The following is a 12,694-nucleotide window of genomic DNA, read 5'->3' on the forward strand; positions in this document are numbered from 1 at the left end:
GTACAAACATATAAACATATGTGGGGAAGGGAAGGAGGAAAGAGCAGGGGCCTGGGTGTCAGAGGACCTGGGTTCTAACCTTGGCTCCACCACTGGTCTGCTATGTGACCTTGGGCAAAGTCATTTCGCTTCTCTGTGCCTCAGTTCCCTCATCTGTAAAATGGGGATTAAATCCTCCTCCCTCCAATTTAGACTGTGAGCCCCATGTGGGACAGGGACTGTGTCTGCAGCGTGGCTCAGTGGAAAGAGACTGGGCTTTGGAGTCAGAAGTCATGGGTTCAAATCCTGACTCTGCCACTTGTCTGCTGTGTGACCTCGGGCAAGTCACTTCACTTCTCTGGGCCTCAGTTCCCTCATCTGTAAAATGGGGATTAAGACTGTGAGCCCCCCATGGGACAACCTGATCACCTTGCAACCTCCCCAGTGCTTAGAACAGTACTTTGCACAGAGTAAGCGCTTAATAAATGCCATCCTCAGTTATGGTATTTTGTTAAGCGCTTACTATGGGCCAGGCACTGCACTAAGCACATTGTGTCCAAATCAGGTTGGACACAATCCCCTCATGGGACTCACAGTTCTGATCCCCGTTATACTTCCGATCCCCCTTATACAGATGAGGTAACTGAGGCACAGAGAAGTTAAGTGACTTGCCCACAGTCACACAGCAGACATGTGGGGGAGCCGGGATTAGAACCCATGACCTTCGACTTCAAGGCCCGGGCTCTATCCACTATAATAATAATAATAATGGCATTGATTAAGCGCTTACTATGTGCAAAGCACTGTTCTAAGCGCTGGGGGTATACACACTGCTTCCCAGTGCTTGGAACGCTGCCTGCCATAGAGTAAGCATTTAACAAATACCACTTTAAAAAAAAACTGACAAGCGGTTTAATAAAAATATTTATTATAAAAACATTCACCTTTCTACGTACAAAGCCTAGAGGCCGCTCCGTGATCCAGACAAGCCAGGGGCTGGGAGAAACACCCCTCCGGATCAAATTTAAGGTCACCACGGGACACCCTCAAGCTAAGCAAAGGCCTTCGGCTGGGCTCCGCGCCTCGATTGCTAACTTTAGGCCTGACCCCAAGGCTTTGAAGTTGGGGTGATGATGTTTTAGATTCTCGATGAAGCGAGGAGCCCTAGAGGCGTCGATACAAGGGGTGGAAATTCAATAGCCCGGGTCCGGCCACCTTGGAAACCCCAAGCAAACATCCTCTTGGGTCTCCCTCATTTTCCCCGAGCCCCCGAGTTTTGCGGTGATCTCTCCTGAAACCTGCCCTTACTCCTGCTGAATCCCTGGGTTTGAGATGCGTGACCAGTACAAAGTTCAAAAAGCCCCTGAGGGCACCAATATACAATGGCTGATTATTTACACGGACAGTGACATCTTTACAGAATCACAAATGTGAGGCTCATTTGACACAAATGTACTTTATAAACCCCCCCCCCCCTCCAAAAAAAAACCACTCCACCGTCTTTGAAACATTTGCTCTGTTGTTTCCAAACCTCACCGGTTAAAATCATATCACTCTTTGCTTCACCCCAGTCTTTGCAGATTTAAAGAATGCCCTGTTGATATTTTATTCACCTAAAATATTCATAAAGGAATCACACCTATCAAAGATACTTGGTAAAGGCTGGGACGGACACACGCACGCACACAGAAACACACAGACAGCTCTTAGTGCTTGGTTTTCCAACAGAAAGCTCACGTGAACATCCACATCTTTTCAGCCCCTACGGAGCGTACCGTTCTCTTCTTGTTTTCCTGCTTTTCACAGCCCTGACGGCTCACAAACACATCAATCCCTGGATCCGGTTACTTCCCGTCTCCGCTTCCAAACAACACCACCCCCGTACTGGAACCCGAGAAAGCATCTGAAATTTATCTTAGATTGGTTTAGTCGACATATTAAAGGCAGAGTATGCTTACTGCAGGAGATTCAAGTCCAACCACAGTCAATAGCCCCAGCTGGGTAGAAGGCCATCTGTCCGGTGGCTTGGGACCTGACAGCCCCATAATAATAATAATAATAATAATAATAATAAAGATGGTATTTGTTAAGCGCTTACTACATGCAAAGCACTGTTGGTATACAAGGTGATGAGGTTGCCCCATGTGGGGCTCACAGTCTTAATCACTATTTTCCAGATGAGGTAACTGAGGCACAGAGAAGTTAAGTGGCTTGCCCAACGTTACACAGCTAAGTGGAGGAGCCGGGATTTGAACCCATGACCTCTGACTCCCGAGCCCGGGCTCTGTCCGCTGAGCCACGAGAGTCCCCGATTTGCCAGCCAGGAAATTAGAAAAAAACAGATGGAAGGTCACAGTCTTCCCGCCCCTGCAGCCGGGCACAAACCTCCCAGACGAAGCCAGGCTTCGGGACATAAGGTGGATTCTCCCTAGCTCCGTGACGTGGGGAGGCCACACTGAGGAGGGGGATTTGGAGGGGAGAGGGTCGAAGGGGGTGGGTTATAAATCCTAGCATCATTGGCTGCACCTTAGAGAAGCAACGTGGCCTAGTGGATAGAGCCCGGGCCTGGGAATCCGGGGAATCTGGCTTCCAGTCCCGGCTCTGTCAATTAATAATAAAAATAGTAATAATAATAATAATAATGGCACTCATTAAACGCTTACTTTGTGCCAGGCACGGTACTAAGTGTTGGGATGGATGCAAGCAAATCAGGTTGAACGCTGTCTTTGTCCCACATGGAGCTCACGGTCTCAATCCCCATTTTACAGATGAGGTAACTGAGGCACAGAGAAGTAAAGTGACTTACCCCAGCTCGTACAAGTGGGGAGCCGGGAATAGACTCCTAGTCTCGTGCTCTATCCACTACATCCCTATCCACTACATCCCTAGAGCTCGTGCTCTATCCCCCCGGCGCTTAGAACAGTGCTTTGCACATAGTAAGCGCTTAACAAATACCATCATTATTATTATTACATCACACTGCTTCTCAATTGCCAGCTGCTTGACCCTGGGCAAGCCACTTCAGTCTTCTGGGCCTCAGTTCCCTCAACTGTTAAATGCAGATGAAATACCCGTTCTCTCTCCTACTGAGACCGTGAGTTCCACATGGGACAGGGACAGTGTCCGACCTAATTTGAACCTTCGATTAATAATAATAATGGCATTTAATAAGCGCTTACTATGTGGAAAACACTGTTCTAAGTGCTGGGGAGGTTAAAAGGTGATCAGGTTGTCCCACGGGGGGGCTCACAGTCTTCATCCCCATTTAACGGATGAGGCAACTGAGGCACAGAGAAGTGAAGTGACTTGCCCAAAGTCACACAGCTGACAATTGGCGGAGCTGGGATTTGAACCCATGCCCTGTGACTCCAAAGCCCGTGCTCTTTCCACTGAGCCACGCTGCTTCTCCTAGTGTTTGACACATGATTAGTGTTTGACACATAGGAAGTGCTCAAATACTATTTAAAAAAAAAATGGCTTTCATTCCCTCACTAGACCTCTGCTTTGCCCCTCGTCACAAGGAGTTTTGGATGGGAACGGGGGGAAAAACTGGAGGGGGAAGGGGATCCAGACCATTTGCGACTAAGTAAGAGAGCGGCTTCAAAACCGACGTCTTCTGCCTTCCGTTCCTCCCGGTGCTGGCCGGCAAACTTCCTTCTTGGCCTCCGTCCATTTCGGGCTGGGAATTGGGGGCAGTCCGTCCGGGGAGGGAAGAGAGGGGGCATCTCTCTCGATTTCCAAAGCGTCGAGTAGCTGGGAACGCTTGGAGAGGACCCGAAAACCACCTGCTTTCCGCTCCCACCCGGAGTCACGGTCCGTGGTTGGATGCGTGGGTGGAGGAAGGGGGCGGAGGACGGGGGGACTGGGGGGAAACCACTGGCCTCCTGCCCCCCGACGAGTCCTCTCACATGGCCACCTTCTCCTTCGACAGGTCCTTCGGCTCTTTGCTGGGCACACACCAGTCTCCGGCTTCCGGGCTCGTCTGGTAATGCTTGAAGGCCGATTTGTTGAAAACCGGGAGCTTCTCTATCGACTCCGTGGACAGGGCCTGGAATAGTAATTAACGATAACGATGATCACCGTGTTGTTCGTTCAGCACTTACTAAATATATATATATATATGTATATATGTTTGTACATATTTATTACTCTATTTTACTTGTACGTATCTATTCTATTCTATTTTATTTAGTTAGTATGTTTGGTTTTGTTCTCCGTCTCCCCCTTTTAGACTGTGAGCCCACTGTTGGGTAGGGACCGTCTCTATATGTTGCCAACTTGGACTTCCCAAGCGCTTAGTCCAGTGCTCTGCACACAGTAAGCGCTCAGTAAATACGATTGATTGATTGATTGGCGCTGGGGTGGATACAAGCAAATCGGGGAGCTCCACGGGGGGCTCGCAGTCTTAATCCTCCTTTTTACAGATGAGGGAACCGAGGCCCAGAGAGGCAAAGTGACTTTCCCAAGGTCACGCAGCAGACAAGTGCGGAGCAGGGATTAGAAGTCATTCCCTTCTGAATCCGACGCCTGTGCTTTATCCACTGGGCCTCGCTGCTCCCAGGATGCTATCAATTCTGCTAAATTGTACTCTCCCAAGCACTGTTCTGCACACAGTAAGTACTCGTGTTGCCAACTTGTACTTCCCAAGTGCTTAGTACAGTGCTCTGCACACAGTAAGCGCTCAATAAATACGATTGAATGAATGAATAAATGTGATCAATTGATGGATGCTTAGGAAATAATAATTATGGCATTTGTTAAGCACTATGTGCTTACTGTGCTATGTTAAGCACGTAACAACCGTGTATTGTGTCCTTCCCTTCCCCACAGCACCTGTATATATGTATATATGTTTGTACATATTTATTACTCTATTTATTTATTTTACTTGTACATATCTATTCTATTTATTTTATTTTGTTAGTATGTTTGGTTTTGTTCTCTGTCTCCCCCTTCTAGACTGTGAGCCCACTGTTGGGTGGGGACTGTCTCTATACGTTGCCAACTTGGACTTCCCAAGCGCTTAGTACAGTGCTCTGCACACAGTAAGTGCTCAATAAATACGATTGATTGATTGATTGATTGATTGATTGATTTATTGTATTAAGCACCAGGATGGATACGAGCAAATCAGGTTGGATACAGTCCCTGTCCCATGTGGGGCTCACCGTCTCAGTCCCCATTTTCCAGATGAGGGAACTGAGGCCTGAAGTGAGGTGCCTTGTCCAAGGTCACGCAGCAGGCAAGAGGCAGAGCTGGGATTAGAACCCATGACCTTCTGACTCCCAGAGTGAGACCCCCACAACCCGCCAAGAAATTACTAGCCGAGAAAGGACTCCCGAGATGGCTATTCTGCAGAGAAATTTTCCAAAGGGGCAGGATTCTCATCGGGGTCACTTCTCAGCCAATCCAGGCGATTGATGGAGCGCACGCTGCGTGCACAGCGCTATACTGAGTGCTCGGGAGAGTCCAATACAGTGGAGTTGGTAGACTTGATTTCTGCCTTCAAGCGGTTTCAGTGACATGTTCTTTGGTGGGGTCCTAAATTTGGGATACTGTCCTCAGCGTCCACAGGGATTTCCAGGATGGAGTTTGTGTCTCCAATCATTCCTGGGAAACCTCCACCCTGGAAGAGCCTAATAATAATAATAACAATAATCATGGTGATGATAATAACGATAATGGTATTTGCTAAGCACTTATTACGTGCCAAGAACTGTGCTAATCACTGGAGTAGATAGCAAGTAATCATGTCAGATATAGTCTTCTTCCCCCATGGGGCTTCCTGTCCCAAGCGCTTAGTACAGTGCTCTGCAACAGTAAGCGCTCAATAAATACAATTGAATGAATGAATGAATAAGGGGGAGGGAGAACCCATTTTACAGGTGAGGAAACAGCAGCCCAGAGACGTTGTGACAGCAGCCCAGAGACGTTAAGTGACTTGCCCGAAGTTACACAGCAGGTGAGCTGGAGCAAGATCCCAGGTCCTCTGACTTCCAGGCCTGATGATGATGATGATGATGATAGTATTTGTTAAGCGCTTACTATGTGCCAAGCACTATTCTTAGCGCTGTAGTAGATACAAGATCCACTTGCATCTCCTAGACTTGTATATCCCCCCTTCTAGACCGTGAGCCCGTTGTTGGGTAGGGACCGACTTTATATGTTGCCAACTTGCACTTCCCAAGCGCTTAGTACAGTGTTCTGCACACAGTAAGCGCTCAATAAATACGATTGAATGAATGAATGAAAGATCATCAGGTCCTACATGGGGCTTAGAGTCCAAGTAGGAGGAATAACAGGTCTTGATTCCCCATTTTGCAGATGGGAGAACTGAAAAAAGCGAAGTGGCTTTCAATCGTATTTATTGAGCGCTTACTGTGTGCAGAGCACTGTACTAAGCGCTTGCCCAAGGTCACCCGGCAGGTATGTGGCAGAGCCGGGGTCCCCATGTTTTGTTTTGTTGTCTGTCTCCCCCTTCTAGACTGTGAGCCCATTGTTGGGAAGGGACCATCTCTATATGTTGCCAACTTGGACTTCCCAAGCACTTAGTACAGTGCTCTGCACACAGTAAGCGCTTAATAAATGCGATTGAATGAATAAATGAGAAGCAGCGTGATCTAGTGGATAGAGTCCGGGCCTGGGAATCAGAAGGAACTGGGTTCTAATCCTGGCTCCACCACCTGCCTGCTGTGTGACCTTGGTCAAGTCACTTCACTTCTCAGGGCCTCAGTTACCTCGTCTGTAAAATCGCATCTGTCGAGCGTTTACTATATGCAGAGCACTGTACTAAGTCCTTGGGAGAGTATAATATAACAATAAACAGACACAGTCCCTGCCTACAACGAGTTTACACTCTGGATGTGATTTCAATTATATCAACCTGGACAGTCGAATACTCTTGGAAATACGATTTGAGTAATAATTAATGGTTCAGTCGAACCCTTGTTTTTTGAGATTAAGATTGTGAGCTGCATAATAATAATAATGATGATGATGGCATTTATTAAGCGCTTACTATGTGCAAAGCACTGTTCTAAGCGCTGGGGGAGATACAAGGTGATCAGATTATCCCACGGGGGGCTCCCAGTCTTCATCCCCATTTTCCAGATGAGGGAACTGAGGCCCAGAGAAGTGAGGTGACTTGCCCAAAGTCACCCAGCTGACAAGTGGCGGAGCTGGGATTTGAACCCATGACCTCTGACTCCAAAGCCCGGGCTCTTTCCATTGAGCAACACTGCTTCTCAGCATGGAACAGGGACTGTGTCCAAGTTGATTAGCTTGTATCCACGCTTAGAAGAGCCCGCGGCACATAGTTAGCGCTTAGCAAATTCTATTTTTAACATCCAGCAGCGTGGCTCAGTGGAAAGAGCCTGGGCTTTGGAGTCAGAGGTCACGGGTTCAAATCCAGGCTCCGCCACTTGTCAGCTGTGTGACCTTGGGCAAATCACTTCACTTCTCCGTGCCTCAGTTCCCTCACCTGTAAAATGGGGATGAAGACTGTGAGCCCCCCTGTGGGACAACCTGATTACCTTGTAACCTCCCCAGCGCTTAGAACAGTGCTTTGCACAGAGTAAGCGCTTAATAAATGCTATCATTATTATTATTATTATTATCCCCCCGCCCTCCCTGCCGAAACGGGTCATCTGACACACAGGCTGGGCTCTTTCCACCAGGCCACACTGCTGCTGTGACTGTGGCAGGGCCCCTGGGACTGCAGCATCCTGACTCTGTGTTTGGGGGTCCCCCTTTACAGCAGACCCACAGAGGGCCGGCCTTAAAAAAAAAAAATAATAATAACGATGGCATTTGTTAAGCGCTTACTATGTGCCAAGCACTGTTCTAAGCGCTGGGGGGGATACAATGTGATCAAGTTGTCCCACGGGGGGCTCACAGTCTTAATCCCCATTTTTACAGATGAGGGAACTGAGGCTCAGAGAAGTTAAGTGACTTGCCCAAGGTCACCCAGCAGACTTGTGGTGGAGCCGGGATTCGAACCCCTGACCTCTGACTCCAAAGTCCGGGCTCTTTCCACTGAGCCACGCTGCTTCTCTAATCAATTTTAAATCAATTTTGGGACCACATGCTGTTTCAGCGGAAACACATTTTCTCTTAAAATTCAAGTTCTTCTCCCCGAGTTGGAACAGGAAATACCAGGCCCGGAGCCGCCCAGGACCCTTGGAGCAAGTCCTAACCCCCCGCCGTGGGTTTCAAACGAGGGGTGCTTCTTGAGACGCAGCATGGCCTAGTGGAAAGAGCCCGGGCGTGAGAGTCGGGGGACCTGGGTTCAAATCCCGGCCCCGCCAACTGTCAGCTGTGTGACTTTGGGCACGTCACTTCACTTCTTTGGGCCTCAGTTCCCTCATCTGTAAAATGGGGATTAAGATTGTGAGCCCCACGTGGGACAACTTGATCACCTTGTATCCCCCCAGCGCTTAGAACAGTGCTTTGCACGTAGTAAGCGCTTAACAAATGCCATCATCATCATCATCGGCAGCGTGGCTCAGTGGAAAGAGCACGGGCTTTGGAGTCAGAGGTTGTGGGTTCGAATCCCAGCTCCACCACATGTCCGCTGTGTGACCTTGGGCAAGTCACTTAACTTCTCAGAGCCTCAGTTACCGCAGCTGTAAAATGGGGATGATGACTGTGAGCCCCACGCGGGACAACCCGATCACCTTGTATCCCCCCCAGCGCTTAGAACATTGCTTTGCACATAATAAGCGCTTAACAAATGCCATTATTATTATTATTATTATCTTTCCCCAGAGCTCAGCACAATGCTTGTCATGTAGTAAGTGCTTAACAAACCCCACTATTATTCTTATGAAGCAGCATGGCTTAGTGGCTAGAGCACAGACCTAAGAGTCAGAAGGTCATGGCTCCTACTCCCGGCTCTGCCACTTGCTTGCTGCGTGACCCTGGGCAAGTCCCTTCACTTCTCTATGCCTCAGTTACCTCATTTGTAAAATGGGGATTGAGATACGAGCCCCACCTGGGACGGGGACCGCGTCCAATCCGATACGCTCGTATCCACCCCGGCGCTTAGTACAGTGACTGGCGCATAGTAAGCGTTTAACAAATATCACAATTATTGTCATTATTTTTAAAATATGGCCTGGCTCCTAGATTCCCAGGGCAAATCCGAGCTTAGCATCTCTGATCCTGGGATCTTGGGATGTCTTTGCTTCATATTTGCAGGAGGAGAGACTGGGCTAATGCTAACCTGGAGGGCAGCAAGGAAGAGGTGGCCTTAGGAGGCCTTCCCAGACTGAGCCCCCTCCTTCCTCTTCCCCTCCTCCCCCTCCCCATCCCCCCCGCCTTACCTCCTTCCCCTCCCCACAGCACCTGTATAGATGTATATATGTTTGTACAGATTTATTACTCTATTTATTTTATTTGTACATATTTATTCTATTTATTTTATGTTGTTAATAAGTTTTGTTTTGTTGTCTGTCTCCCCCTGCTAGACTGTGAACCCGCTGTTGGGTAGGGACCGTCTCTATACGTTGCCAACTTGTACTTCCCAAGCGCTTAGTCCAGTGCTCTGCACACAGTAAGCGCTCAATAAATACGATTGAATGAATGAATGAAAGGTCTGCTGCTGCCTGTAACACTAATAATGATAATAATAATAATTGTGGTATTTGTTAAGCATTTACTATGTGCCAGGCACTGTACTAAGCTCTGGGGTGGATACAAGCAAATTGGATTGGACACAGCCCCTGTCCCAAAGAGGGCTCACAGTCTCAAACCCCATTTTCCAGAAGAGGGAACTGGGGCCCAGAGAAGTGAAGTGACTTGCCCAGGGTCGCACGGCATTCATTCATTCATTCAATCGTATTTATTGAGCGCTTACTGTGTGCAGAGCACTGGACTAAGCTCTTGGGAAGTACAAGTTGGCAACATATAGAGACGGTCCCTACCCAACAGTGGGCTCGCGGTCTAGAAGGGGGAGACAGACAGACAAGCAGCAGACAAGTGGTGGAGGCTGGATTAGAACCCGGGACTTTCTGACTTTCAGGCCTGGGCTCTAACCAGAGCATCAGGTGGAAGGCCAAGAAGTCCATCGGGAAACCACCCAGAGTTTCCATACCGAAATTGGGGCCGGGGGAGAGGGACCCAAGGGAGCCGCAGACTAGGAATGTTGCCCGGCCCATGCGCACCGTACCTTTAAGTAGATTATGGCATCTGTCCCGTAACCCGACAGGGAGTAAAGATTCAGGTCTCCTTGGAAGTACTTGGCATAGAGGCGTGAAATGGGCAGACCATAACCGAAGCCAGCCTGGAAGAGAAGAGTCCATCCCCGTCAACATCAATCCCGCCTGTTTGGACCCTCATGGGCCTGGTGGCCGGTAGCCACGTTGGAGGTTTCCCATCCTTCTTGGCTCCGGGGCCTGGAGATCTCCCCTCTAAGCATTCATTCATTCATTCAATCGTATTTATTGAGCGCTTACTGTGTGCACAGCACTGTACTAAACGCTTGGGAAGTACAAGTCGGCAACATATAGAGACGGTCCTTACCCAACAGCGTGCTCACAGTCTAGAAGCAGCGTGGCTCAATGGAAAAGAGCCCGGGCTTTGGAGTCAGAGGTCATGGGTTCAAACCCCGGCTCCGCCAATTGTCAGCTGGGTGACTTTGGGCAAGTCACTTCACTTCTCTGGGCCTCAGTTCCCTCATCTGTAAAATGGGGGCTAAGACTGTGAGCCCCACGTGGGACAACCTGATCACCCTGTAACCTACCCAGAGCTTAGAACAGTGCTTTGCACATAGTAAGCGCTTAATAAATGCCATCATTATTATTATTATAGGAGATGGCTCAGACCTTTGATGCAAGACTCCGGCTCTCAGGCATCTTGGAGCAGAAATCAATCATTGACATTCTTTTTTTTTAAAGTATTTGTTAAGCACTTACTATAATAATAATGCAATAATAATAATAATGATGGCACTTAAGTGCTTACTATGTGTCAAGCACCGTTCTAAGCGCTGGGGGGATACAAGGTAATCAGTTTGTCCCACATGGGGCTCACAGTCTCAATCCCCATTTTACAGATGAGGTAACTGAGGCACAGAGAAGTGAAGTGACTTGCCCAAAGTCCCACAGCTGACAAGTGGTGGAGCTGGGATTAGAACCCATGACCCAGAACCCAGAACCTAGAACCATTTCTACATGAACCCATATATATGTTTCTACGTATTTACTACTCTATTTATTTCTTTCATTTGTACATATTTATTCTGTTTATTTTATTTTGTTAATATGTTTTGTTTTGTTGTCTGTCTCCCCTTTCTAGACTGTGAGCCCGCTGTTGGGTAGGAACCGTCTCTATATGTTGCCAACTTGGACTTCCCAAGTGCTTAGTACAGTGCTCTGCACACAGTAAGTGCTCAGTAAATACGATTGATTGATTGATGAGGGGCTCACAGGCTTAATCCCCATTGTACAGATGAGGGAATTGAGGCCCAGAGAAGCGACTTTCCCAAGACCATACAGCAGACAAGTGGCGGAGTGGGGATTAGGACTCAGGTCCTTCTGACTCGAAGGCCTGTGCTCTATCCGCTAGCCACTCTACTTCTCTCTTATTGTGTGCAGAGCACTGCACTAAGCGCTTGGGGAGACAATAGCGGCCACAACGATGGCAAGAGGGATTCCCAGAAGCCCCTGGGGGGCCACCATGTGGACATATATGTATATATGTTTGTTATATGTATATATGTTTGTATGTATTTCCCTTCAAGGCCCTACTGAGAGCTCGCCTCCTCCAGGAGGCCTTCCCAGACTGAGCCCCTTCCTTCCTCTCCCTCTCGTCCCCCTCTCCATCCCCCCATCTTACCTCCTTCCCTTCCCCACGGCACCTATATATATGTATATATGTTTGTACATATTTATTACTCCATTTATTTATTTATTTATTTTACTTGTACATCTCTATTCTATTTATTTTATTTTGTTAGTACGTTTGGTTTTGTTCTCTGTCTCCCCCTTTTAGACTGTGAGCCCACTGTTGGGTAGGGACTGTCTCCATATGTTGCCAATTTGTACTTCCCAAGCGCTTAGTACAGTGCTCTGCACACAGTAAGCGCTCAATAAATACGATTGATGATGATGATGATGATGATGATGTATTTATTACTCTATTTATTTATTTATTTTACTTGTCCATATTCTATTGATTTTATTTTGTTAATATGTTTAGTTTTGTTCTCTGTCTCCCCCTTCTAGACTGTGAGCCCACTGTTGGGCCGTCTCTAGATGTTGCCAACTTGGACTTCCCAAGCGCTTAGTACGGTGCTCTGCACACAGTAAGCGCTCAATAAATACGATTGAATGAATGAATGAAAGAACACTGAGCTGAAATCCCTTCTGGCCGACGTCTCCTAGTCCCTGTGGCCACCTTCACAGCCAAGACTCTGCGTCCAGATCTCAGCTGCTGAAACACCCAAAAAGGCCAGCCTGGGGAGAGAGGAAGCCAGAGAATCTCCTACCAGGGGGGCATTGCGAGAGTTGTCCATCACTGGGGTCGGCGCCGTCGTGTACGTGTAGCTAAACAGGCGGTCAGTTATCCTCAAGGGGACGCCTCCGCCTCGGTCCGAAATCTAAGAGGAAGCACCACCGACATCACGAGTTAACACCGGTACTCAGGATGATGATGATGGTATTTGTTAAGCGCTTTTCCAAGCACTTTTCTAAGCACTGAGGAAGATGCAAGGTGA

At 48.1% G+C, this 12,694-nt stretch overlaps 1 protein-coding gene across 1 annotated transcript in view; it reads right to left on the reverse strand.

Annotated features, from left to right (window-relative positions):
• Window positions 1-3,384: 3,384 nt before the first annotated feature.
• PDK4 (pyruvate dehydrogenase kinase 4) overlaps window positions 3,385-12,694 on the reverse strand; it is a 43,053-nt gene continuing 33,743 nt past the window's right edge. The window contains exons 10-12 of the mRNA XM_038767469.1: window positions 12,467-12,577; window positions 10,148-10,261; window positions 3,385-4,027 (exon numbers count right to left, since the gene is read on the reverse strand). Coding sequence (XP_038623397.1) covers window positions 3,884-4,027; window positions 10,148-10,261; window positions 12,467-12,577 — 369 coding nt within the window. The 3' untranslated portion in view covers window positions 3,385-3,883. The remainder of the gene's footprint in view (window positions 4,028-10,147; window positions 10,262-12,466; window positions 12,578-12,694) is intronic.

Source organism: Tachyglossus aculeatus, chromosome 2 (genome assembly GCF_015852505.1).
Source record: "Tachyglossus aculeatus isolate mTacAcu1 chromosome 2, mTacAcu1.pri, whole genome shotgun sequence".
NCBI classification, from domain to species: domain Eukaryota; kingdom Metazoa; phylum Chordata; class Mammalia; order Monotremata; family Tachyglossidae; genus Tachyglossus; species Tachyglossus aculeatus.